The sequence below is a fragment of the Phyllobates terribilis genome, unplaced genomic scaffold, assembly GCF_046119375.1.
Source record: "Phyllobates terribilis strain yellow unplaced genomic scaffold, ASM4611937v1 Scaffold_11__3_contigs__length_659146591, whole genome shotgun sequence".
Lineage (NCBI taxonomy): Eukaryota > Metazoa > Chordata > Amphibia > Anura > Dendrobatidae > Phyllobates > Phyllobates terribilis.
This window is the reverse complement of record NW_027362771.1, coordinates 543769025-543795977: the sequence shown is the minus strand read 5'-3', so window position 1 is coordinate 543795977 and position 26953 is coordinate 543769025. Positions and strand designations below refer to the sequence as shown.

General features: G+C 43.1%; 1 protein-coding gene across 1 annotated transcript; it reads left to right on the top strand.

Moving 5' to 3' along the window:
* Nucleotides 1–872: 872 nt before the first annotated feature.
* Nucleotides 873–26953, top strand: LOC141165311 (uncharacterized). Its single transcript, XM_073650910.1, has 6 exons — nt 873–987; nt 18144–18470; nt 19456–19692; nt 23426–23572; nt 24406–24512; nt 26597–26953. The coding sequence occupies exons 1-6, from the start codon at nt 969–971 to the stop codon at nt 26735–26737; spliced, it is 978 nt and encodes a 325-aa protein (XP_073507011.1). The 5' UTR covers nt 873–968; the 3' UTR covers nt 26738–26953.

Sequence of the window (26953 nt, the reverse complement as noted above, 5' to 3'; positions counted from 1 at the left end):
ATAAAGGAAACACTGGCTACCAGATAACAAGGTTATAAGGTGAGATGGTTATATGGAGGTACATTTCACATATAATATACTCAATAGTTATGAGCAACGAGACCAGACTCTCACTATAAAAATGACCACATCTAGATTAGAGGGAAAGCAGCCCTAGCTAGCAGCAGCGTCATCAAGGGAAGATAGAGAGACCATAGGAGGGTCCACATATATAATAGGTAATCAGCTGTAGATTAGTAACTGATGAGTGTTTCACCTTTTGGATGTGCTTCATCCCGATTCCAGCAACATATATGTGCGTGGCATAACCACACCATGCATGCTGCATTATTGAGCATGCGCAAGATACAGTCGCACATGTCTGATAGACAAAAAGTAGAAATTTCTGTATATCCCCAGCACGCATGCGCAAGAGAGTTTATAATACCGGTCTGCATAGGAGCTGTAGACGCAGAACAATAGGAGGCATAGAATTAGGACTGTATGGCAAGTTGTCACATTGTAGATGCATAGGAGAATCGCTGACGCATTGAACCTTTCCATGGGTTGTGCGGTGAAAACAAGTTATCACCTATCCACAGGATAACTTACAGATCATGTCAGAGACCTCTCACCTAGCGAGATCAGACCTATTTTTTTGCACTAATGAAAACATGTGTCTGCAAATAGTGTCTGGTTTAGATTCTTATTGTAAGTCATGTAGGAAGGATTGTAAAAGAGTTGAAGAAGAAGTAGAAGACTTGCTACTTCCAAGAGGTGGAACTAGAGTACAAATTCTCTTCCTCTCTGAATAGACAAATTTATACCAGTTGTTTTGAAACATTGTCTTTGGATAAGTTACTACTTCCTTCATGCAATGACATCACCAGTGGGAGGGCATTTTTTGTGAATAAAACCAGCTGCAGGCATGCATTGAGGGCAGTAATATCCAAATTTACATAGAGGAGAGGAGTGGAGCAGACTACAAGATGCAGCTCGTATTTACAGGTATGTAGCAATCTTGAGTTGAGTCAATCTGGAGTTCGGTCATTCGGCACTTCGGTCAATCGGGACTTCAGTAAATCTGAATTTGGTCCTTCGGCACTTCGGTCAATCGGCACTTCGGTCAATCTGGAGTTCGGTCATTTCGCACTTCGGTCAATGTGGAGTTCGGTCATTCGGCACTTCGGTCATTCAGCACTTCGGTCATTAGGCACTTCGGTCAATCGGCACTTCGGTCAATCGAGACTTCGGTCATTCGGCACTTCGATCAATCTGGAGTTCGGTCATTCGGCACTTCGGTCAATCTGGAGTTCGGTCATTTCGCACTTCGGTCAATCTGGAGTTCGGTCATTCGGCACTTCGGTCATTCGGCACTTTGGTCATTAGGCACTTCGGTCAATCGAGACTTCGTTTATTCGGCACTTCGATCAATCTGGAGTTCGGTCATTCGGCACTTCGGTCATTCGGCACTTCGGTCAATCGGGACTTCGGTCAATCGGGACTTCGGTCACTTTTGAGTTCGGTCACTTTTAAGTTCGGTCAATCTTGACTTCGGTCACTTTTGAGTTTGGTCAATCTTGACTTCCGTCAATGTTGAATTCCGTCAATCTTGTCATCTTGCGTTTGTTCATTCTTTTGTTCCATCATTCTGCTGTTTGTATGCGTCAGCCATTCTTGTGTTCAGTCATTCTTGCGTTCGGTCATTCTTGTGTGTGTTCATTCTAGTTCCCTTCAATTAAAGCATATAAAACCCATAGCGCTACAGAAAGAGTATACATGATTCAAAAAATAAAATATCAAAGTTTATTATACAAGTGAAATACATAAGTAAGTATAAAATGTATAGGGAGAACCCAGCGTATAACGACGGGAAAAGGGGAGAGAGCCCTACAACTAGGGGAAGGGAGAGTGGAGACCCCTAAACTGATCTAATGAGAAACCCTGACTCCCCTATAGACCCTAAATAGGTTCTGCACCTATCGCTGAGCAGGAAACCTGGCCCTAGCTTAACCTAAAGCTTGGCCCTAGGTAGAGATTGGGGGGGGTGAGCATTAAGTCAGCCCCATTACAAACTAAAGTAACAAAGGGGAAACAAACAGGGGAATATACTTAGCTCCAAGATGGCACCGGAGAAAGCATGGCAACTATTCATGAAGGAACTCCAAATTAATTAAAGCCGACTACTAGAATACCCGGCCAGAATAGGTATAACACGCTATCACCAGCAACTTTCTGAGGATGAGTGTATTTAAGGACACAGACAGGAAGTGCTGATTAACAGCAGAAAGGTGAGGATACCTCAGTGTTTTAACCCCTTTCTGACGTATGACCTAATAGTACGTCTTGGTGACCTGGGCCGATTGGACCAATGACGTACTATTAGGTCATATGGCGATCGCCGCCGTGTGTCAGCTGATAGTCACAGCTGACACCCGGTACTATGTGCAGGGAGAGGTCCCGCACCGCTCCCAGCACATTAACCCCCTCAATGCTGCGATCGAAGTCGATCGCAGCATTGCGGTGGCAAGAGGAGGTGATCGCAATACTCACCTCCTCTTCCGGCCTCCAGCGCTGTCTGTCGCGGCTTCCTGGATGTTGCCATGACGACCCGATGTCGTCATGACAACATCCGGGTCACCAGACAGCAGGAAGATTCTTTGGTCATGCGCAGTGCATGACCAAAGAATCTTCTCCCTGTGCAGCACTGACAGCTTGCATAGCACAGGGATGGTGCTGCATCCCTGTGCTATACAGGCGATCAGAGTAAAAAAAGTGAAAGTCCCAGAGTCCACATATTTGATATCGCCGCGTCCGGAACGACCTGACCTATAAAACTGTCCCACTAGTTACCCCCTTCAGTAAACACGGTAAAAAAATAAAATAAAAAACGAGGCAAAAAAAATGCTTTATCATCATACTGTCAAACAAAAAATGAAATAACACACGATCAAAAAAATAAATATAAATAAAAATGGTACCGCTGAAATCGTCATCTTATTCCGCAAAAAACAAGCCGCCATACAGCTCCATCAGCCGAAAAATAAAAAAGTTCTAGCTCTCAGAATAAAGTGATGCAAAAAAATATTTTTTTCTATAAAATAGTTTTTATTGTGTAAAAGCGCCAAAACATAGAAAAATTATATAAATGTGGTACCGCTGTAAACGTACTGACCCGAAGAATAAAGCTGCCTTATCAATTTTACCACACGCGGAACAGCATAAAAAAAAGCCCATAAAAAAAATTCTGGAATTGCTGGTTTTTGTTTATTCTTCCTCCCAAAAATCGGAATAGAAAGATATCAAAAAATGTCACGTACCTGGAAATGGCACCAATAAAAACGTCAACTCTTCCCGCAAAAAACAAGCCATCACATGACTCTGTTGGCCAAAATATGGAAAAATTATAGCTCTCATAATATGACGACGCAAAAACTAGATTTTGCAAAAAAATGCGTCTTTTAGTGTGTGACAGCTGTCAATCATAAAAACCCGATATGATTCTGGTATCGCTGTAATTGCACCGACCCGAAGAATAAAGTCGTCTAATCACTTATACCGCACGAGGAACGGCGTAAAAAATAAACTCTAGGGTTAGGATTGGGCTAGGGTTAGGGTTGTGATGGGGATGGGATTTTTTTCAAAAGTAAAAAACAAAAAAAGATGACAATATGGCGACTAGTGTTGAGCGCAAGTGCTCGCTACTTGAGTTTGCATCGGGTGCTCTGGTAGGCACTTAGTATCGCGGGTGCTCGAGTCTCTGCCCCATATGCTTCATGGCCAAAAAAAACATGCGGGGATTGCCTGCCATGCATGAGCATTTTTGTTTTTTTTGGGTGTCTAATAACCATGAAACATGCGAGCGGGGACTTGAGCATGTCACTCGAGCACCCGTGATACATGGTGCATACCCGAGTACCTGATGCAAACTCAAGTAGCGAGCACTTGCGCTCAAGACTAATGACAACTTATTCAATATGATGACCTAATGTTATCAAATTCTGTGTCGTACCTCTGGATTCAAAATGTTCACTATACCCCTTGATAAAATCCTTGAGGGGTGTAGTTTCCAAAATGGGGTCACTTGTGGGGGGGTTTCCACTGTTTAGGCACATCAGAGGCTCTCTAAACGCAACATGGCGTCCGCTCTCAATTCCAGCCAATTTTGCGTTCAAAAAGTCACACAATGCTCCTTTCCTTCTGAACTCTGCCGTTCGCCCAAACAATGTATTTTCCCCACATATGGGGTATTGGCGTACTCAGGAGAAATTGCACAACAGTTTTTGGGGTCCATTTTCTCCTCTTACCCTTGTGAAAATAAAAAAATTGGGGCTAAAACATTATTTTTGTGGAAAAAGTTAGATTTTTTTATTTTCACGGCTCCATGCTATAAACTTCTGCAAAGCACTTGGGGGTTCAAGGTGCTCACCACACATCTAGATAAGTTCCCTGAGTGGTCTAGTTTCTAAATGGTGTGACTTGTGGGGTTTTTCCACTGTTTAGGCACATCAGGGGCACATCTGTTAAGTATTCAAGTAAATTTTACATTCAAAAAGTCAAAGTGAGCTCCTTCCCTTCCAAACCCTGCCGTGTGCCCAAACAGTGGTTTTCCCCCACATATGGGGTATCTTCTTACTCAGGAGAAATTGAACAACAAACTCCATGGTGCAATTTCTTCTGTTACCCTTATGAAAATGCACAATAGGGGGCTGAAAAACATTTTTGTGGGAAAAATGTGAAAATTTTATTTTTACGGCTCAATGTTCTAAACTTCTGTGAAGCACCTGGGGGTTCAAGGTGCTCACCACACATCTAGATAAGTTCCCTGAGGGGTCTAGTTTCCAAAATGGTGTCACTTGTGGGAGTTTCCACTGTTTAGGCACATCAGGGGCTCTCCAAACGCAACATGGCGTCCACTAAATATTCAAGCAAATTTTACAATCAAAAAGTCAAATGGCGCTCCTTCCCTTCCGAGCCCTGCCGTGCGCCCAAACAGTGTTTTTTCCCCACGTATGGGGTATCTGCGTGCTCAGGGGAAATTGCACAACAAATTTTGCGGTCCATTTTTTCCTGTTACCCCTGTGAAAATAAAAAAAATTGGGTCTAAAGTAACATTTTTGTGAAAAAAGTTAAATGTTAATTTTTTTCTTCCACATTCTAAAAATTCCTGTGAAGCACCTGAAGGGTTAATAAAGTTCTTGAATGTGGTTTTGAGCACCTTGAGGGGTACAGTTTTTAGAATGGTGTCACTTTTGGGTATTTTCTGTCATATAGATACCTCAAAGTCACTTCAAATGTGACGTGGTCCCTAAAAAAATGGTTTTGTAAAATTTGTTGTAAAAATGAGAAATCGCTGGTCATCTTTTAACCCTTATAGCTCCCTAATAAAAAAAATGTTGGTTCCAAAATTGTGCTGATATAAAGTAGACATGTGGGAAATGTTATTTATTAACTATTTTGTGTGACATATCTCTCTGATTTAAGGGCATAAAAATTCAAATTTTGAAAATTGCAACATTTTCCAAATTTTCGCCAAATTTCCGTTTCTTTTCACAAATAAACGCAAGCGATATTGAAGAAATTTTACCACAATCATGAAGTACAATATGTCATGAAAAAACAGTCTCAGAATCAGCGGTATCCGTTGAAGCGTTCCAGAGTAATTATCTCATAAAGTGACAGTGGGCAGAATTGTAAAAATTGGCCAGGTCATTAACGTGCAAACCACCCTCGGGGGTAAAGGGGTTAAAGGGAAAGATATAATCCTCAAACCCCTCCACCACTAAAAGTACCAAACTGCGGATGAAAACCTTATGCACCAAAGAAAGGTGACCTGCCATTAGACTCTTGGTGATGATTGTTTATAGCAAACTCGGCCAATGGTATGTAAAATGCCCAATCCTCCTGGTTCTCGGAGACAAAACACCTGTGGTAAGTCTCCAAATTTTGATTTATGCGCTCAGTCTGTCCATTCGACTGAGGATGGAAGGCAGAAGAAAAATATAACTGCACTCCCAGTCAAGCACAAAAAGCATTCCAGAATTTAGAAACGAAATGGGTACCCCGATCTGACACCACATTGGAAGGAACCCCATGAAGCTTCACGATCTAATTATTGAATACCTGAACCAGAGTCTTGGCATTTGGAAGTGCCGTTAATGCAATGAAATGTACCATCTTACTGAACCTATCCACAACCACAAAAACTACAGTCTTGCCTGCAGATACCGGTAGGTCAGTAATAAAATCCATGGACACACTTGTCCATGGTCTACTAGGAATAGGTAGCGGCAGAAGAGAACCAGATGGACAAGAATGTGATACTTTAGAATGCTCGCAAATACTGCAAGCAGACACATGGTCAACCACATCCTGACGCAACCCCGGCCACCAAAAATGACGGGAAAGGAGGTCCACAGTTGCCTTACTACCTGGATGACCAGCAAGCACAGAGTTGTGATGTTCCCTAATTACGTTACAGTGCAGATTAGATGGCACAAACAACCTCCCCGAAGGACAGGAGAGAGGGGCGTCCCCCTGAGACTCCAACACCTCCCCCTCCAAGTCAGGGTACAAGGCTAAAATAACCACCCCCTTTTGCAAAATAGCGACAGGGTTCTCATGTTCACTACCACCAGGGAAGCTCCGGGACAACGTATCAACCTTGATGTTTTTAACCCCTGGACGGAAAGTGACAACAAAATTGATCTGCCCCTTGCAACTAATGTCACCATTCCTCGAAAGCCAATTTAATCACCAAAAGCTCCCTATTACACACGTCATAATTTCTCTCGGCCGAAGATAGCTTCTTGGGATTGAAAGCACATGGGCGTCATTTACCAGGGGACAGACCCTGAGATAACACAGCCCCAACCCTCACCTCCAATGGATCAGCTTCAACCACGAAAAGTTAAGAAACATCGGGTTGACTGAGTATAGGTGAAGTGGCAAAACAGCTTTTTAAAGAGGAAAAAGCCTGCAGGGTGGCATTCGACCAATTAGAAAAATCCTACCACTTTTTAGTCATGTCAGTGAGGGGTTTCACTATTACTAAATAATTTTGGATACATTTCCGGTAAAAATTAGTAAACTCCAGAAAGCGCTGCAATGCCTTCAAGTTCTCAGGACGATTCCAATCAAGTATAGCGCGGATCTTCTCCGGATCCATCCGAATTCCCAACAGTGACAACAGATACCCCAAAAATTGCACCTCATGGACAGCGAAAACACATTTCTCCACTTTGGCATCAAGTTTGTTATCTCTTAAAATCTGATCTGTAGTACCTGTTTAACATGACCCTGATGTGTCATTAGGTGAGTAAATCAAAATATCATCCAAATAGATCCATACTGATTATATGATTTGCTTTAGATCATGATCCGCTTCAAGCCTTCTCCATACTTTCTTCTTCTTATCATTCTGGTACATGTTGAACTTAGTTTTCTCTGTCCAAAGAATGCTTTTCCAGAACTTGGCGGCTTCTTAAGATGTTTTTTGGAAACGTCTAATCTGGGCTTTCTGTTTTTAAGGCTGATTAATGGTTTGCACCTTGTGGTGAACAGTCTAACCCTCTGTTTTTGTTCTTATGAAGTCTTCTCTTTATGGTAGACTTAGATACTGAAACACCTACTTCCTGGAGAGTGATCTTCGCTTGGGTGGATGTTGTGAAGGGGTTTTTCGTCAACATGGAAAGGATTCTGCGATCATCCACCACTGTTGTCTTTCGTGGACATCCAGGTTTTTTTGAGGTCCCAAGCTCCCTAGTGCTCTTCTTTTTTTTTTTTGCAGAATGGAGCAAACTCCTGATTTGGCAACTCCTAACATTTATGCTATCTCTTTGATGGATTTCTTCTCTTTTTCAGCCTAATGATTGTCTGTTTCTCTTCCATTGAGAGATTCTTTGACCGAATGTTGTGGGTTAACAGCAACAGCTTCCTGCTTACTTGATGATGCATTAACGAGGGAATAGCACATGAAACCCATTAAAGAGCTTTTGCGATAATTGTCCAATTACCTTTGGTCCCTTAATCCCTTCCCCACATTTGACGTAAGTTTACGTCATGGTCGAGAAAGGGTTCCTGCAAAATGATGTAAATTTATGTCATGGCGATCAAGTTGGCAAGTGAAAGCCGAGCCTCGACTGTCAGTGCCAGGAGTAGAGCCCGTACTGCCCCAGACAATTTAAATGCTGCAATCGATAGCAATCACAGAATTTAGAAGAGAGGGAGGGGGCTCCCTCTCCCTTCAGATCGGCGCCCAAGCAACGTCATCGCAAAGGCCTGATCGTTGCTATGGCAACCCGATATCGTCATGACAACATCCGGGTCACCCAGCTACGGCAAGCCTGTTAGACCATGCCCAGAGCAAAAAAAGGGGTAAGAAAAAGTCAGCTCACAAATCTGGATAACCTCTATCGGGAGCTTAAGACTCCTCTCACTTCTATTGCTTCTTAAAAGCCGCATTATGGAGGCTTAGTAGTACAAAAAGAGGAACAATCCAGCATAATAGTGAAGTCCCAGGAAGGTATTAAAACTTAAAGTTTATTCCAACATTTAAAGTCTACATAAATGTTAGGAATAATTGGACACGAAGGGAAACACAGAAAAAAGAACCTACATGTTTCAGCAATTAGCCATAGTTCTTTTTTCTGTGTTTCCCTCTGTGTCCAAATTTTACTAATAAAAGTTAGGGTGCGTTCCCACGATCAGTGTTACTAGCGTTCTGGACAAAGCGTATTTTTGCTAAGTCCAAAACGCTGCATTATGTAAAAAAAAGTGGATGGGGCCTGACGGAATCCAGAGAAACTCTGCTGCCTCATTATAGTGAATGGATCGCTTGGGGTTTCATCTGAATCACGTCATTTGAAGATTTAGATGGAAACCCAGATGTAAGTGCTCAGCCTAGAGCGCCGGATAACCGTGATCCAAAATGTTATGTAAAATGTTCTCAATAAAAGCTTAAACTCAAACCACAAAAAATACAAGTCCCACTTCAGGTCGGTCATTTGTCAATGGAAATATAGGGGGCTTCCACGTTACTGGTAGTACAACGGCTCTGAAAAAGTGCTATGACTCCTCACCCCCTAAAGAAATCCAGTGAATTCTGCGCTCCCAAATCCAAATGCCCCTCTCCCTACTGAGCCACAGTGTGCCTGAATGCTTGGCATTTCTATAGCGATGAGAGCCCGCTTAATTTATGGGTGAATGTCTCCAGAAGCACGACCTAGGCATAATGTACCGGCCCTATAAAGTACAAGGCACTACAATGTACTGGCACTACACTGGCAGATCTACAAATTTCACTTGACAACATCCACTGCTGTTTGTTTCTGGAAAACACGAATGGAGTCAAAATCATCACTACACCCATAGATAAATTCCTATTTCATAGAGGGGTGTAATCTCCAAAATGTGGTCACTTAAGGGGGGATTCTGATTTTCTGGCACTTAGGGGCTTGGTATATGGAGTCCGCAAACTATTCAATTTGTTTTCCAAGAGGTAAATAGCGCTCCTTCCCTCCCAAGTCTCGCCATGTGGCTAAGCAGCGCTGTACAGCCACATATGGGGTATTGCCACATTCAGCAGAAATTGTGTGACATATTTTGGTGGCATTTTTACCCATGTCCCCTTATGAAAATATAAATTTGGGGCTAAAACAAAATTTTTGTGGCAAAAATTAAATTATTTTTTCTTCACTGTACAATGGTATAAAATTCTGTGACGTACCCGTGGTGTCAGTATGACCACTGCACCCTTAGATGAATTCATTGAGAGGTGTAGTTAGTAAAATTGGGTCACTTATGGGGGATTCTGCTGTTCTTGTGCACTCAGAAGAAATTTTACAACAAATTGTGAGGTCCATTTTTTCTTATTAGCCCTAATAAAAATTATAAACTTGGGGCTAAAACATCAGTTATAAAAATCGAATTATTCTTTCTTCACCGCTCAATGGTATAAAATTCTGTGAGGCATATGTGGTGTCAATATGATCACTGCACCCCTAGATTATTTCATTGTGAGGTGTAGTTTGTAAAATGAGGTCACTTATGGTGGGTTTTCTTCGCCTCTGTCACCTCAGGGGCTCTGCCAATGTGACATGGCACCCTCAAACAATTCCAACAAAATCTGAACCCCAATATGGTGCTTCTTCCCTTCTGAGCTTTGAAATGTGCCTCAAAAGTACGGTGACTCAGTGGTTAGCACTGCAGCCTTGCAGCGCTGGAATCCTGGGTTCAAATCCCACCAAGGACAACATCTGCAAGGAGTTTGTATGTTCTCCCCGTGTTTGCGTGGATTTCCTCCGGGTTCTCCGGTTTCCTCCCACACTCCAAAGACATACTGATAGGGAATCTAGATTGTGAGCCCCGATGGGGACAGCAACGATAATGTATGTAAAGCGCTGCGGAATATGTTAGCACTATATAAAAATAAAGATTATTATTATTAAAAGTAGTTTTTGACCACAATGGAGTATTGGCGTACTCAGGAAAAATTGCGTAACAAATTGTACCATTCAATTTCTCCTATTACACCTTCTGAAAATTAAAAACTTTGGGCCAAAGCAACATTATAGTGGAAAAAATGGTAATATTCCATTTACCCAGTCTAATGTTATACAATTCTGTGAATCGCTTGAAGGTTAAAAATGCTCACTACACACCTAGATGAATTCCTCAAGAGGTGTAGTTTCCAAAATGGGGTCACCTGTGGAGGTTTCTGCTGTTTTGACATGTCAGGGGCTCTTCAAATGTGATATGGCATCCGTGATCTATTCCAGCCAAAATTCAGCATCAGAATTCAGCTGGCCCTCCTTCCCTTCCGATCTCTGCCGTGCGCTCAAACAGTAGTTGTTATGATCTGCTACAAGCACTAAGGAAAGAAAGGAGATCTGTCCCTACAATAGAACTAAGCTAGATCCCTACGATGTAACGGGGAACCTGATCCTGCGATCAGACCCGCTAAAGTCCTCGGCTAGTCTGTACGAAGACCTATAGATGCAAGGGAGGGATCCCTACAAGAACTAGGGACTGGGATAAAGTTGGACACCTCCTAGCAGAAATTGTAGCAGTAAAAGACAAACACACAACATAGAACATAAAGGTCCGAAGACCTAGCTAAACTGACTGAGAAAGGTAACTAAGCACCAGGCTAACTTAAGAGTAGAAATTACAATGAAGTCCAGCAAGGCCAGGAGGGCGGAGCAGGATTAAATAGGCAAAAAAGGTCATGTGACCAGCAAGATAGAAAAAAACTAACAGGAGAGTTCTAACAGTACCCCCTCTTCTATGAGGATCCTCCGGATCCCCTAGGCCCAGGCTTATAAGGAAACCTCTTGTGAAACGCTCTGACAAGTCTGGAAGCAGAAACATCATCCGCCCTCACCCATGAGTTATCCTCGGGTCCGAAACCCTTCCAAGCGACGAGATACTGCAAACTCCCTCTATACTGTCTAGAATTTAGGATGTGGGAAATTTCGTATTCCCCGTCCTCCACCACCGGAGGAACAGTGGCAGAGGCGTCTCCATCCGACACATAAGCTCTTTTCAACAGAGAAACATGAAACACCGGATTAATCTTCCAGGAGGTAGGAACCTCCAACCTAACAGCAGATTGGTTAACTACCTGAAGCACCTTAAAGGGCCCTACAAACTTGGGACCCAGTTTTTTAGAAGGAATCCTCAACCGCAGATTCTTAGAGGACAACCAAACCATGTCACCAATAGCAAACAAAACCTCTTGCCGTTTCCTATCAAAGTACCTCTTAGATTTTTTGTTAGCCTCCTGAAGATTACCACGCACATCCGTCCAAACTCTCTCCAAATCACCGGAAAAACTCTCCTCCTCAGGCACAGCCGATACCAATTTGGAGAATGACCCAAAAGACGGATGTCTCCCAGAACAACAAAAAAAAGGCAAACAACCAGCAGAAGAGGATGTATGGTTGTTAAGAGCAAACTCAGCAAGTGGCAGAAACTCAGACCACCCCTCCTGATTGTCTGCCACAAAACAACGCAAGAACTGCTCATCATCCTGATTCTTCCTTTCTGTCTGGCCATTAGACTCAGGATGATATCCGGATGAAAACGACAAATGAACTCCCAACTTGTCACAAAAAGCACGCCAAAAACGAGCCACGAACTGAGGTCCCCTATCCGAAACAATGTCAGTAGGAACGCCATGTAGTCTGACAATTTCCTTGACAAAGGCCTTAGCGAGTGTCTTAGCGCAGGGCAGTTTGATGAAAGGAACCAAGTGACACATCTTGCTAAAACGGTCCACGACCACCCAGATGACTGTGAAACCCTCAGAGGGGGGAAGGTCAGTAATAAAGTCCATAGCCAGATGTGTCCAAGGTGCACTAGGAACCTCCAGAGGGCAAAGCAACCCCGCTGCAGGAGTATGTGAAGACTTAGATCTAGCACACACCGTACATTGACGCACCCACTTAATGACTTCCTTCTGCCATCCAGGCCACCAAAAACTGCGAACTGCGACCCACAAGTCTCTTGGTCTCAGAAATTCCTGGATGACCTGCCAACCGAGACTCATGACACTCAAGAAACAAATCTCTCCTAAAGGTCCTAGGCACAAATAACCTCCCATGGGGAGTGTTAGATGGGGCATTCTCCTGTGCTTTAAGAATCTCATCTTCCAAAACGGAGTCCAATGCAGCAATCACAACACCTTCTTGTAAAATGCTCCCCTCCTCCTCAGCACCGAACATGGGAGAAAAGCTGCGAGACAAAGCATCAACTTTAACATTCTTGGTACCCAGGATGTAAGTAACGGAAAAATTAAACCGCGAGAAAAAAAGTGCCCACCTAGCCTGACGGGCATTCAAGCGCTTGGCAGCATCAAGATAGATTAGATTTTTATGATCAGTGAAAACCTGAATGGGAAATTCAGCACCTTCCAAGAAATGACGCCAGTGTTCAAATGCGAGTTTAATAGCCAGCAATTCCCGATTACCAATATCGTAATTAAGTTCAGTCTCAGAAAATTTTTTTGAAAAAAAAGCACAGGGATGTACTCCATCCTTGTTTTTCTGAGACAACACCGCACCGACCCCCACCGAAGAAGCATCAACCTCAACCAAAAACGGCTTAGTCACATCAGGCTGCATAAGGATGGGAGCAGAGGTGAACCTCTCCTTTAGAAACACAAAAGCTTCAATGGCCTCAGTAGTTCACTGAACCGCATTAGCACCTTTCCTGGTGAGATCGGTCAGTGGTTTGACAATAATAGAACATTTTTTAATGAATTTTCTGTAATAATTGGCGAAACCCAAAAACCTCTGTATTGATTTCAAACCAATAGGCCTAGGCCATTCCTGAACTGCCTGAACCATCACATGGTCCATCTCAAAGCCCTCGCTGGAGATAATGTAGCCAAAAAAACTAATTCTCTGTACAGCGAACTCACATTTCTCCAGCTTAGCAAAAAGCGAATTGTCAATTAATAACTGTAATACCTCACGTACGCTCCGCCAATGAGACTCCAGATCCGGTGAATAAATCAAAATGTCATCCAAATACACAACCACATTTTTGCCGATCAAAGGTCTAATGATGTCATTAATAAGATTCTGAAAAAATGCTGGAGCATTGGTAAGACCAAAAGGCATCACCAGATTCTCAAAATGACCCACAGGAGTGTTAAAAGCAGTCTTCCATTCATCACCCTCCTTCATGCGCAACAAATTGTATGCCCCCCGGAGATCAATTTTAGAGAACCACTTGGCCCCCACGAACTGGTTAAACAAATCAGGAATCAATGGCAGTGGGTAAGGATTGCGTACAGTAATTTTATTAATCTCACGAAAATCCAGACAAGGACGTAAACCGCCGTCCTTTTTTTTAACAAAAAAAAATCCAACAGCCACAGGAGACTTGGAAGGCCTAATGTGACCGGCGGCCAAGCTTGTCTGTATGTATTCCTCCAAAGCCTTTCTCTCAGGAATAGTAAGATTAAACAAACGACTTTTAGGAAGAGTCGCTCAATGGTACAATCATAGTCTCTATGGGGAGGCAAAATTTGTGACTCCTCCTCAGAAAAAACTCTCCAAAAATCCTGAATAGGTACAGGTAATTCCCCTTTTTCCACCGCAGCAATACGTCTGTTACAACACTTGTCATAACACTTAGGGCTCCAGGACTTAATTTCATTGGTAGACCAATCCAGTACAGGATTGTGCAATTTTAACCAGGGTAACCCCAAAATTACTGGAGAAGGCAAATTATTTAATACCACCAAATCCAAATTTTCTTGGTGAATACCATTAATAGTGAGGGGAAATTCACAGACCTTGTGAGTAACACTCTTCAAGGGGGAGCCATCGACAGAAACCACAGCAATAGGGGATGACAAAGGTTTGGGTTTTAATTTAAGTTTTTCCAAGAATCCCCCATCAATCACATTCAGAGTAGAACCACAATCCACAAATATCCAAAATTCAATTAATTCTTCCTGAGCAGCAGTAGTAGCAGAAAGAAATACCCCCTTAGTATTTAAACAGGCAATATGGGCATAACTGACCTTTTTTTTTTCTTTGTTCATACGAAGCACACAGTTCTTAATAAAATGGTCAGATTTCCCGCAATAAAAGCACAAACCTTCAGAAGATCTGCGGTCTTTTTCCTGAGAGCGGGGTGCCATCGCCCCAATCTCCATCGGCTCTCCAAAGTCAGTTCAGACCCTCTCAAGACTCGGAGCTGACATGGCAGAGGATTTACTCTCATTAACCCTTGCACGCAGTCTCCTGTCCACCCGTATAGCTAATTGCATTGCCTCCTGCAAGTTTCCAGGTGTGGGATAAGCAATCAGCAAATCCTTAACCCTTTCACCTAGCCCCGCAAGAATCAAACTTTTCAAAGCTGAATCGTTCCACCCCACCTGGGCAGACCACCGACGGAAGTGAGAACAATATTTTTCCACATTACCTGATCCCTGCCTCAAACGTCTCAATTCAGTCTCAGCTGATGAGACACGATCAGGATCATCATGCAACAAACCCAAAGCAGAAAAAAAACTATCCACTGATCTAAAGCATGGATCACTAGGTTGGAGAGAAAAGGCCCATCCCTGAGGTTCTTTGCGCAAAAGTAACATTATGAACCCTATGCGCTGTGATTCATCACCAGAGGATCTGGGTCTCAAACGAAAATACAACACACAAGCATTTTTAAAGGAAAAAAATTCTTCTTGATCATCAAAAAATAAATCAGGCAAACGTACCTTTGGCACCACAAAATGTGCTCCAAAACAGCTACTCACGTGTTGTTGGAGCTCGGCCACCTCCAGAGAGAGTCCCTGCAGGAGTTGAGCCAAATCCTGAACCGACACCATGATGGAAACTGGAAGTCTTTCCTTAGAGATATTTTTGGGCTGGACTTACTGTTATGATCTGCTACAAGCACTAAGGAAAGAAAGGAGATCTGTCCCTACAATATAACTAAGCTAGATCCTTACGATGTAACGGGGAACCTGATCCTGCGATCAGACCCGCTAAAGTCCTCGGCTAGTCTGTACGAAGACCTATAGATGCAAGGGAGGGATCCCTACAAGAACTAGGGACTGGAATAAAGTTGGACACCTCCTAGCAGAAATTGTAGCAGTAAAAGACAAACACACAACATAGAACATAAAGGTCCGAATACCTAGCTAAACTGACTGAGAAAGGTAACTAAGCACCAGGCTAACTTAAGAGTAGAAATTACAATGAAGTCCAGCAAGGCCAGGAGGGCGGAGCAGGATTAAATAGGCAAAAAAGGTCATGTGACCAGCAAGATAGAAAAAACCTAACAGGAGAGTTCTAACAGTAGTTTTCCACCACATATGGGGTATCGGTGTACTCAGGAGAAATTGCACAACAAATTGTATGGTCCATTTCCTCCAGTTATCCTTGTGACAATTAAACATTTAGGGCAAAACCAACATTTTTCCAGGAAACCTGTGCTCACCAGGAAAAGTGCTCACCACACCTCTAGATAAGTTCCTTGAGGGTGTAGTTTTAAAAATCAAGTCATTTGTGGGGGGTTTCTACTGTTTAGGCACATCAGGGGCTCTGCAAACGCGACATAGCGTCCGCTATCTATTCCAGCCAATTTTGAACTTCAAAAGTCAAATGATGCTTTTTCCTTTCTGAGCTCTGCCGTGCACCCAAATTGTAGTTTTCCATCGCATATGGGGTTTTGGCGTACTCGGGAGAAATTGCACAACAAATTTTGGGGTCCATTTTCTCCAGTTATCATTGTAAAAATGCAAAATTTGAGGCTGAATCAACATTTTTGAGGGAAAGTAAAATTTTAATTTTTTCCTTCCACATTGCTTTACTTCCTGTGAAAAAATTTGGGTCTAAAGTAAAATTTTTGTGAAAAAAGGTTAAATGTTCATTGTTTTCTTCCACATTCCAAAAATTCCTGTGAAGCACCTGAAGGGTTAATAAACTTATTCAATGTGGTTTTAAGCACTTTGAGGGGTACAGTTTTTAAAATGGTGTCACTTTTGGGTATGTTCTGTCATTTAGGCTCCTCAAAGTCACTTCAGATGTGATGTGGTCCCTAAAAAAAATTAGTTTTGTAAATTTTGTTGGAAAATTGAGAAATTGCTGATCAACTTTTAACCCTTCTGACGTCCTAACAAAAAAAATATGTTTCAAAAATGATGCTGATGTGAAGTAGACATGTGGGAAATGTTATTTATTAACTATTTTGTGCGATATACGGGTAGCTCTCTGGTTTACGGGCATAAAAATTTGAAAATTGCGAAATTTTCAACATTTTCTCCAAAATTCCGATATTTTCATAAATAAACACAAAAAATATAGCCGTAAAATTATCACCATCATGAAGTACAATGTGTCGTGAGAAATCAGTCTCAGAATCAGTGAGATCCATTGAGAGAGAGTTATTACCATATAAAGTGACACTGGTCAGAATTGTAAAATTTGGCCTGGTCAGGAGGGTGAAAATAGGCTTGGGCTGGAAGGGGTTAAAGAGGCAGCTACATATTAGCCCTAATTCACACGCCTGGGTTTAAACTCGTACCTGAAAAATGGGTTATCATCAGTGTTTTCCATCAGCACGTTATCAATGTGTCCGTTTTTACCATCAGTGTCATCAGTGTTTTTCCGGCATGGATAAAGAAAGAAAGAAATTATTACAAAGATTATTCTATACTTTGCAATGTTAAACATGTAGAGCACACGGATGGCACTCAGATGTCTTTCATGGACCCATACACTTGTATTCGTCCTTGTCATCCGCGCTGCCGAAAGAAAACGGACACACGATCCATATAAAAACATGTGCATAGCACCATAGGTTATAATGGGTACGTGCAGTATCCATGGAAAAAACGGATACCGCACATACTGGAATCATGAACATGTGAAGGAGGACTTAACCCCTTAACAACCGCCGAGACGCATAAAAACAGTGGCTGCTAAGGGGCCTTATTAGGTAATAACGCCCCCCAGAGTTGGAAAACCTCTGGGGTTTCAGCTACAAGGTGTAGCCAAGACCCTGGAGAACACGATCAGGGACATTTTTTCCCGATCACGTGATCCCATAAAAAAAAAAGTGAGATCCGGTGTAAAAATCATTTCTCTCTCCTCTGATATAAAATGTCAGAGGAGAAAAAAATAGTGTCCCCAAACCCCCCATTGGAACCTTAGTACCGGTTCTGCCATCCCCCGGCCCTCCTCCTCTTCATGGAGCAAAATTGTGGGTGCATGCGCAGGGCACCTGCCGAGATCTGCCTGCCTGCGCCCTGCAACTGCAGGGATTTTTCCTATTGGTTCCTGATTTTTGATCACTGTGATAGACCCCATCACAGTGATCAAAAGTCCAATAATTAGTAAATAGGACTGCACTAAACAATAAGTCCAACCTGGTCTGATTTTTTTACGACTGGCCTGTCGCGGTTGCAGTGCGACCCCATTCACCTGTAATGCACTGTGAAGTAGCAGCGGCACCTATCGGTCTTTGGCTGCAGCCAAAATTGACGCGTAGCCGCAACCTAAATGGTGCAAGTCCAGTGTTAGATTGTCTTATAGACAGGGATAGGCTCAATGCTAGTAATAGTTCAGTAATTTTGTCATATACCCTGAGTTTGATGATTTTTCTTCATTTGGTAATATATCTATTTGTTTTGTATTTTGCAGTGCTTCTCCTTTTTATCTGCTTCATTTTGTCCAGAAGCCAAGGAATCGAGTATAAAGCGCTGTCCTCAAATGTGACATTTCATTTTGGTCCCTGCGAACTGAACAAAGTATATAAGATCCACATAGATGATGTTACAATCCTCAGCCCCTGTAATTCTAGCCCCCAGATACCAGACAGGTTTGAGGGCAGGATAATCATCGATAAAACCACCGGAACCATCACCCTGTGCAATGTGATCAGGAGCGATGCCGGATATTATAGACTGGAACGTACTAACGGAAATGGGAAAAAAGAGAACTTGCCGGTGGTGGAAATTCGGGTTCTGGGTAAGTGAGAATTAACAGATCACTGTGACAAGTCTCATCTCTCTGGTTAGTATAGGGAAACTGCTTTTACTCTCCGAAGCGGAACATATGGCTCAGAATATGCCCAAAATGTCTAATAGATGTAGGTTCCACCTCTAGGACTCACACTTATCTCCAGAACAGGGGGGCCCACTGATCCCCCATTTTGAATAATGAGAGGAGAGGTGGCCCTTGCTCATCAATGTCTAGCAATGGACAGAGTTACACCGGCGCGGCCACCTCTCCTCTCATTGCATCTGCAGTACTAGTCAAAACATGGGATCAAGGGTACTCCTGTTCTGGAGAAAGGTGCGTGTTCTAGAGGTGGAATCCACATCTTAGACATTTATGGTAAATCTTAATTTGATCATTAGGGGCCAGGCTGAAGTCTGAGTTGACTATGGTACTTGGCCTGCAGTCCGAATACATTTTCTGGGCCCAGTCTTGGGTCCAAACTATTTTTTTTCTTTTCCTTTTTTTTTGGAGGGTCTGGGATGAGCTGAGGCCTTAATTGATTTTTAGGGGCCTGGTCTGGGGTCTAAATTGATTTTAAGGCCCAGTCTGTGGTCTAAATGAATTTTGAGGGACGGTCTTGGTCCGATTTGATTTTTGGGGGACCATTCTGGGGTATAAATTGATTTCGTTTTGGGGCTAGGTCTGAGCCTCAGTTGATTTTTAAAGGCCCACTCTATGGATTTCAAGGCCTGGTCTTGATACAAATGTGGGGGTATATCACAAGCAATGTGCAATCTTACCGCATGTAGAAAACTGAATTTTCCGGTAGATTAATTTTAATACAGAGGGAGGAAGGTGCTTTGTAAAGGTCCTAATGGCTTTTTCAGTGGTAATGCCTATTATGACATTTTCTAGATGGGCATAGCATTGTGGGGTATAGAGATATGCCAGTACAATATGTTCATTATGTGAACATAACGAAAATCTAATGAGAAACTTTCCCCCCCTATAGATCCTGTCTTGATCCTGGAACTATACCGTAATGACACAGAAAGGACCATATCCTTCACTGTGCGCAGTGTTGAAGTCCCGGGGACATTCAACAGGACGGTGGATGGAAGAGATATGCCAAACAAACGCTGGCTGAGCCCTGATAACCGGACACTGACTATTCCATACAATTATACTGGCGTCATCACGGTCTCTAATCTAGTCAATGGAGAGAGTATATCGATTACTCTAATAAGGGGTAAGGGAATAATCTCCATTCGATAAAAGCATGAATATAATATTACTTTAGCCTTTGAATACCAACTTTTTTTTACATTTTTTACTTCATTACCAAGAGTATTTCTTTAATTTTCCTATCACGCATGACAGCACCACCTGAGAAAGAGGTGACCCGCCCATCAAGGACAGGAAACCTACAGAAAAAAAGGACGGAACCTCTCCCCCGCATCAGTTGGTTTCTTGTCCTTGATAGGGAACTTAAACACAGAGTGTCCGATGCAGAACAAAGAAAAGAAGATTCCTACCCACTTGCTGCCCGGTTGCCTAGGAGGGCATGAGGTCTGCTGAGCCAGTGTGCAGGGTGTGAAAGCGCCGCAGCGGGTCCATTGGGGGCTTGGCTGGAGTGCAGGCGGAGGAAGCATCTCTGCGTGTCAGTCGGCCGCTGCGTCGTCCCGGGTCTGCGCATGCGCGGGGCGTACTGTTAGGGTGAGCCCTGATGAAGTGCGCACAAGGGGGCATTTGACAACGAAGTGTTGAAGCACTTCCAGAAGAGGTCCGGAGGGGGTGGCCATTGGGGGAGAGTTGCTTTCCAGGCTGGTCCCGCACTTAGCTGCGGTTTAAGACCACGGTAAGAGTGGTGATTCCAGCACTCCTCCCCAGTTCTGGCATGGTGCTGTTGGAGCAGCAAGCACAGCTGTAGGTCCACCAGCAGACCAAAGGTCAACCACAGACCAAAAAGAGGTGAAAGCACAAAGATCAGTGCAAGATATTATGTTCGGACGGTTGGAGCAGAAAAAAATAAAAATCTTTCTGGTGAATGAAAAAAAACTGACCCTTATTAGGAGGAAATGTAAGAAACCTTAATGGAAGAGTTCGCTGCCCTCATCATTAAAGGGGAAATATCCCTTTGAGGAGCAGGAGGCAGCGCTCTGGGATAATGTGCCCAAAAAAAATGTAGCTGTAGCTAAATCATCAAAAAAATCCTCCTTTCCATTTAAAGATATGGCGGTACTTAAATATCCTTTAGATAAAAAAGCAGATAACTACCTAAAAAATACATGGGAATCCTTGGCAGCAGAGCTAAAATCGGCTATTGATGTGAACCGATAGTAAAAACAACTTCCTAATTGGTCTATCCCTTCACACAGCAAGTCCTTTCGAAGGAGGAGATATGGTCATAGAATACCTTTGAGAGATTGAGGGAAAGGGAAAGACCATCAAAGGAAAGACGGAGGTTTCATGTTTTGGGATCACTCCTCGGAGAATAAGAAGTCTTTCCAGTGACGCCATTCCCCAGGTGGGGGGAAGGCTTTCCCTCTTCCTCCCTGCCTTGGACGAGAATCTCGTCGAGCTGGTGAATTCTCAAATTGATGGAGTTGGGCCTGAGATTTGAGTTCTTGGCTGTTCCGCCATAGATTTTTGTGGTAACGGCCCCTCGGAGGTCTGGGGGGGAACAGTTAACCCTAGAAACGGAATTCCAGGATCTGGTAAAAAAAAAATCAGTCCTTATAGAAGTTCCAATATAAGAGGAAGGAGAGAGGTTCTATTATCTTCTTTTCCTGATAAGAAAACCAGACGTCTCCTTCAGAATTCTCATAGACCTGAAAAGGCTAAACAATTTCCTTAAAACTCATCCTTTCAAGATGGAATCTGTAAAATCGACCATAAAGCTACTGTTTCCGGGCTGTTATATGATCATTCTAGACCTAAAGGATGCATATTATCATATTAACACATTCCAATACACATAGAAGATCAGAAGTTATGAGTGGCTCTAGCCATAAATGGGAGGATCAAGCATTTCCAGTTCAGGACCCTTCAATTCGATTTATCAATGGCTCCGCAGATTTTTACAAAAGTGGTAGTTGAATTTGACAGCTTATCTACGGGAAAAGAACATCCTTCTAATACCATATATTGACGATTTCTTGATCTGGCAAGACAGTTGATCACTGCAATTCTCAATTAGAAGGTGTCAGAACAACCATAATGAATCTGGGTTGGCTTCTGAACTTGAAAAAGTCAAGATTGGTTCTCTTGAGAGTCCAAATCTTCTTAAGGGCCCGTCACACTTAGCGACGCTGCAACAATCCCGACAACGATATGACCTGTCAGGGATCGTTGCTATGTGGTCGCTGGTGAGCTGTCAAACAGGCAGGCTCACCAACGATCAGGGGAGCAGCGACATCGTGGAAAGAATCTTTCCACGATGTCCTGCTCCTGGTTACTAGCCTGCTGCTGAAGCAGGAGCAGGCTGGTAACCATGGTAAACATCGGGTTACTAGGGGCACACGCGCACCTAGTAACCCGATGTTTACCATGGTTACCACTCTGCTACGGTGAGCGGGAGGTTACCGCTCACTTTAGCAGGCTCGTAACCATGATAAACAATGGGTTACTAGGTGTGCGTGTGCCCCTAGTAACCCGATGTTTATCATGGTTACCACTCTGCTACGGTGAGCGGGAGGTTACTGCTCACTTTAGCAGGCTCGTAACCATGATAAACAATGGGTTACTAGGTGCGCGTGTGCCCCTAGTAACCCGATGTTTATCATGGTTACCAGCCTGATCACTGCTCCAGCTGGTCACACACAGCGATGTGTGCTGACCAGCGGGAGGGCAACGACCAAAAAATGGTCCAGGACACTTTGCAGCGATCAGCGACCTCACAGCAGGGGCCTGATCGCTGCAAAGTGTCACACATAGCGACATCGCTGGTGAGGTCGCTGTTGCGTCACCAAAACCATGACACAGCAGTGATCTCGCTAGCGATCTCGCTATGTGAGACGGGGGCTTTAGGGCTTTTGTTAGACTCAATAAACAAAATTTGTCACCTTCCAAGGGAAAAGATAGAAAAGGTGTCAGATCAGGTGCTAAAGGCAATAAATATTTCTACCATAACTCTCAGGAAGGCCATGTCATTGCTGGGGTCTCTGACCTCTTGTATTCCAGCATCTTGTGGATTCAGTTGCACATCAGAAAACTACAACAGGACATTATAATAAGCAAAAAGGCGCTAAAAGGACATCTAGAGGTAGGAGTAATTCTTACCTCGGTCACTGTCAACTCTCTCCATTGGTGGTTGAATACAGAAAATATATCAAAGGTGTGACGCTAGTCACTACTCATGGACAAGCCGTAAGGATGGGTAGTCAAGCGGTCTGAGATCAAAACCCAAAAAGTATGTCATAGACAGAGGGGTGAGACAAAGGTAAAGTCTGAGGTCAGAATTCCAAGAAGGTAGCGGATCACGACAAAAGAGCTAGGCAAATGGATGTTCAAGGCAAATCACTGCAAAATTAACACCATTTGCACCCCAAAAGTCACGTCATCGGGGAGCCAAAAGGTGACAGAACTAGCTTCGATCTCAGTAGTTACTCTCGTATTCTGGTTACATAACACATCTGCCATCTGCACTACATGAAATGGGCTGTGGCAGATGTTGCTAAGGGGTTAAATTACTTAAGATAACTCCCTTTTCAAGTGTGTTGCTGTCCCCCCTGTTACTCCTTTTGGAAATTTATTTATAATTTGACAACTGGGCATTACCATTCTCTTCCTCAAACATACTGTAGTGTGTTCCTACACATTCAGACACGATCCCATCCATCAGTGACGACAAGGTCAGTTTGTAGGGGCAGACCCATATATGTAGGGCAGTGCCCTGGCACCGGTCTTCCCATTATACCATTTGCTGTACAGGCTTTGACTACTTATTATTACATGACTTTCTGTTTCTGCTTCTTCTCTAGACCTTAATGGAAAACACGATCATTGTGATCACATAATGCACCTGAATATAACCAAAGAGATATGGGGTGAATGTGAAGGCCATACTGGTGATGAGACGCTGATTCTCCCAAGAAACATCACTAACAAATGTGTCCTAATCCCGTCAGGTAGGAATGTGATGCTTGTGATATCTCTGGTCATTGGTGTCCACTTTCCTGGGTTATACAAAATCTAGTCTGCACTTTTATTCAGGCAAAAGTCAATAATTGACAACAAGGGTTCTTATGAAGGCTTGTTTGCAGATTATTAGTCTGTGACTGCACCTTAAAGGGAGTCCGTCACCATCAAAATGCATTTTAAATGGACTATATAGTGTTGTAGGGGACTTAGCCCCTATAACAAGCATACTAGCACTGTACCTATTACTGGTACAGTGCCTGAAAGAATAACTTTTCATTTGTATGCATATGACGGGGTTTCGGTGCACCCTTGGCGTGGCAAGACTTTGGTTACTCCTCCTGATTTGCATATGGGGGCCATCCCCCGCTTCTGATTTACTGAAATGAATGGAGCGATGGTCACTCATGGGCACTACTATAGACCCATAGAAGTGAATGGAGAAGTAGTCACACATTTTCACTACAGCTACTATAGAAGTGAATGGAGTGGTAGTTGAGCATGCGGACTAAAAAAAAAAAGGGAAATTAGTGTAACTTGTGCATGAGCATTACTGCTGTTACAGAGCCATATATGTGAATGGAGTGGTGGTCATGCATACACACAACCAACCCCAATGAATAGGACTTTGTGACTTCTGTTTTTGTGGCTATAGCGCTTACTACATATTATACCAACTATCGGAAGTGTCATGTACGGCCTCCATATGTGACCGGGTGACTGGGCGGTGCACCTCGTATGTAGTTATTGCCCTGTGATGTGATTTCCTGTCCTGCACATACTTCCATACATTGGAAAATGATGACTTCTCTTTATTTTATAGACAAGACGGATGAGCCCCACTCCAGAGGTTACAGAAGTCATGACCACTTTGGTTTGATTAGCATACCGGTGGTCATACTGTTTTCCATCATTCTTCTGGCAGTGCTGGTGAGTTATTATATTACTGTTACTATAAGATTTATATCATAAAGAAGTTGTCCACTACTTTATCACTGATGACCTATCCTTGGTCAGCCATATCTGATCGGTCAGGATCCGACACCCGGCACCCCTGCCGATCAGCTGTTGTCAGTGCCGGCGGTGGAGGACGCTGGCCAGAAATGCTCAATAGTGGAAGATGGAGAAGCCAACACCGACACCAATAACAGCTGGTAGGCGGAGGTGCCGCATGTCGGACCCCGACCAATCAGATATTGATGGCCTATTCCAAGGATAGGTCATCAGTGATAAAGTAGTGGACAACCTCTTTAAAATCAGCTCATTGATCATGTAAGCTCCCCGCAAATCCCATGAAACGGACGCCCTCCATATAAGAGCTGAGTGACCACATAAGAGTGCAGTGAAAAAGAGACCGTCCCTCTGTTACCAGTTATTCGTGCATTACGTGAAGTGGATACAGCTGCCAGAAAACATCCCACACCCGGTGACCAGGAGGACACAAATCATTCTCTGCCTTCTTGTGAACTGAGCCCAGCAGATTTATAAATGTACTTTTCCGACTCAACAGTCAATGTATTCATGGTTTTTAACATCTTCCTGCTGCCGATCATTTTTGCTTTTTACACTCAAGGCCTACAGGTTCAATAGTTTTATACTTTGAAGGTTGGTCCTTTATGGACGTAGTGAGGCAAAATATGTTTATTTTTTTTAATTTCGCTATTTTTTGTCTCGGCAAAAGTTGAGGTGTGAATCAAATCAGTTTTTTATTTTTTAATCATGTAATATTTTTACAAACGTTTATTATTTCTGTTACTTTTTATTTTTTTTAATTTAGTTTCAGTCTGTAATTGTTTGACTACTTGTACTATAGACAGTACATAAATGACGGCAATGGGGATCTTCAGTAGGCGCCCAGCTGCCACGATAACCCATCAGTAACCCCCGGTCATGTCACAAATAGGCAGTGGGTGCCTAAACTGATTCCTATTGGGATCACAACACTTAAATGCCGCTGTTGGAGAATGACAGCAGCTTTTAAGTGGTTGAATGCCTGCGATCAGAGATGGATCCGATTGCTGCTGCGAGAGGCAGGCGCCGGCTGTATAACACATCTGGCACCTGCTGATATATGTATGGCGGATGTCAGGAAGGGGTAAACTGCTGAGGGGAAATAAATTTGCTAGTTCTGGTTAATGCCCATACAGCTTTGCCCACAAGCAGTAGCCATTGTGGCCAGAAAGCATCCAAAAAAGTGCAGCGGCTCTGGGGCTTTGTTGTCTTGTGACTTGCTTCCTGCGTTGTTCCTTAATTTTGCAGTGAAAAAGCTTTTTCTCCTGCACAGCTATTACGATCGCCCACATGCGCTTGAATCCCTGCACATACAGTGGGGAAAATAAGTATTTGATACGCTGTCGATTTCGCAAGTTTTCCCACGTACAAAGAATGGAGAGGTCTGTAATTTTTATCGTAGGTACACTTCACCTGTGAGAGAATCTTAAAAAAAAATTCCGAAAATCACATTGTATGATTTTTACATAATTAAATTGCATTTTATTGCATGAAATAAGTATCCGATCACCTACAAACCAGCAAGAATTCTGGCTCTCACAGACCTGTGTTAATTGCACCTGTTTGAACTCGTTACCTGTATAAAAAACACTAGTCCACACACTCAATCAATCACACTCCAACCTCTCCACCATGGCCATGACCAAAGAGCTGTCTAAGGACACCAGGGACAAAATTGTAGACCTGCACAAGGCTGGGATGGGCTACAAGACAATAGGCAAGCAGTTTGGTGAGAAGGCAACAACTGTTGGCACAATTATTAGAAAATGAGAAAAGCAGAAAAGAAGCTGCTGCTCTGTCAACATTACATCAATAGAAGCCGCAGAGTTGCTGTCAGGAGCAGTCTGTGACCCCTAAGAAACAGCATATTGTTATTACGGTACTTAATTAATTGTTGCTCGACTGCCGATCAAAGAGTGATGGTATATCCAAGCAATCACTTTATAAAACCCTTGAACATTCTTGTGATTGACAATTATTTGACAAATGTATTCTCTTTGCAGTGGAAGAAAACAAATCCAAAAATGGAAGTTAGACTGGAAAGCGATGACGGTGTGATCGCTGGTGATGCAGCCACTGAGAGCTGTGAAGATCAATCACAGGGCACTCTGGTGTACGTAGGGAGAGACCTGTCAATCAACTAACGCGGTGTGGGAAGAACCAAGCTGGGACCGAGCGGGACTAGTCTCATCTCTCCTTAAAGTCCCGAATACTTTTTCAAGCTGTCGTCGTGCAACAAGGTTCTGATTCAAGTTATGAAATTATGGAAATCACAGGATCATTAGACATGTTAATGGTATAGAAATAATGAAAAAACTAAAGTTTCTAAACACCTTGATTGATTCAGTATTGAGTGTGAG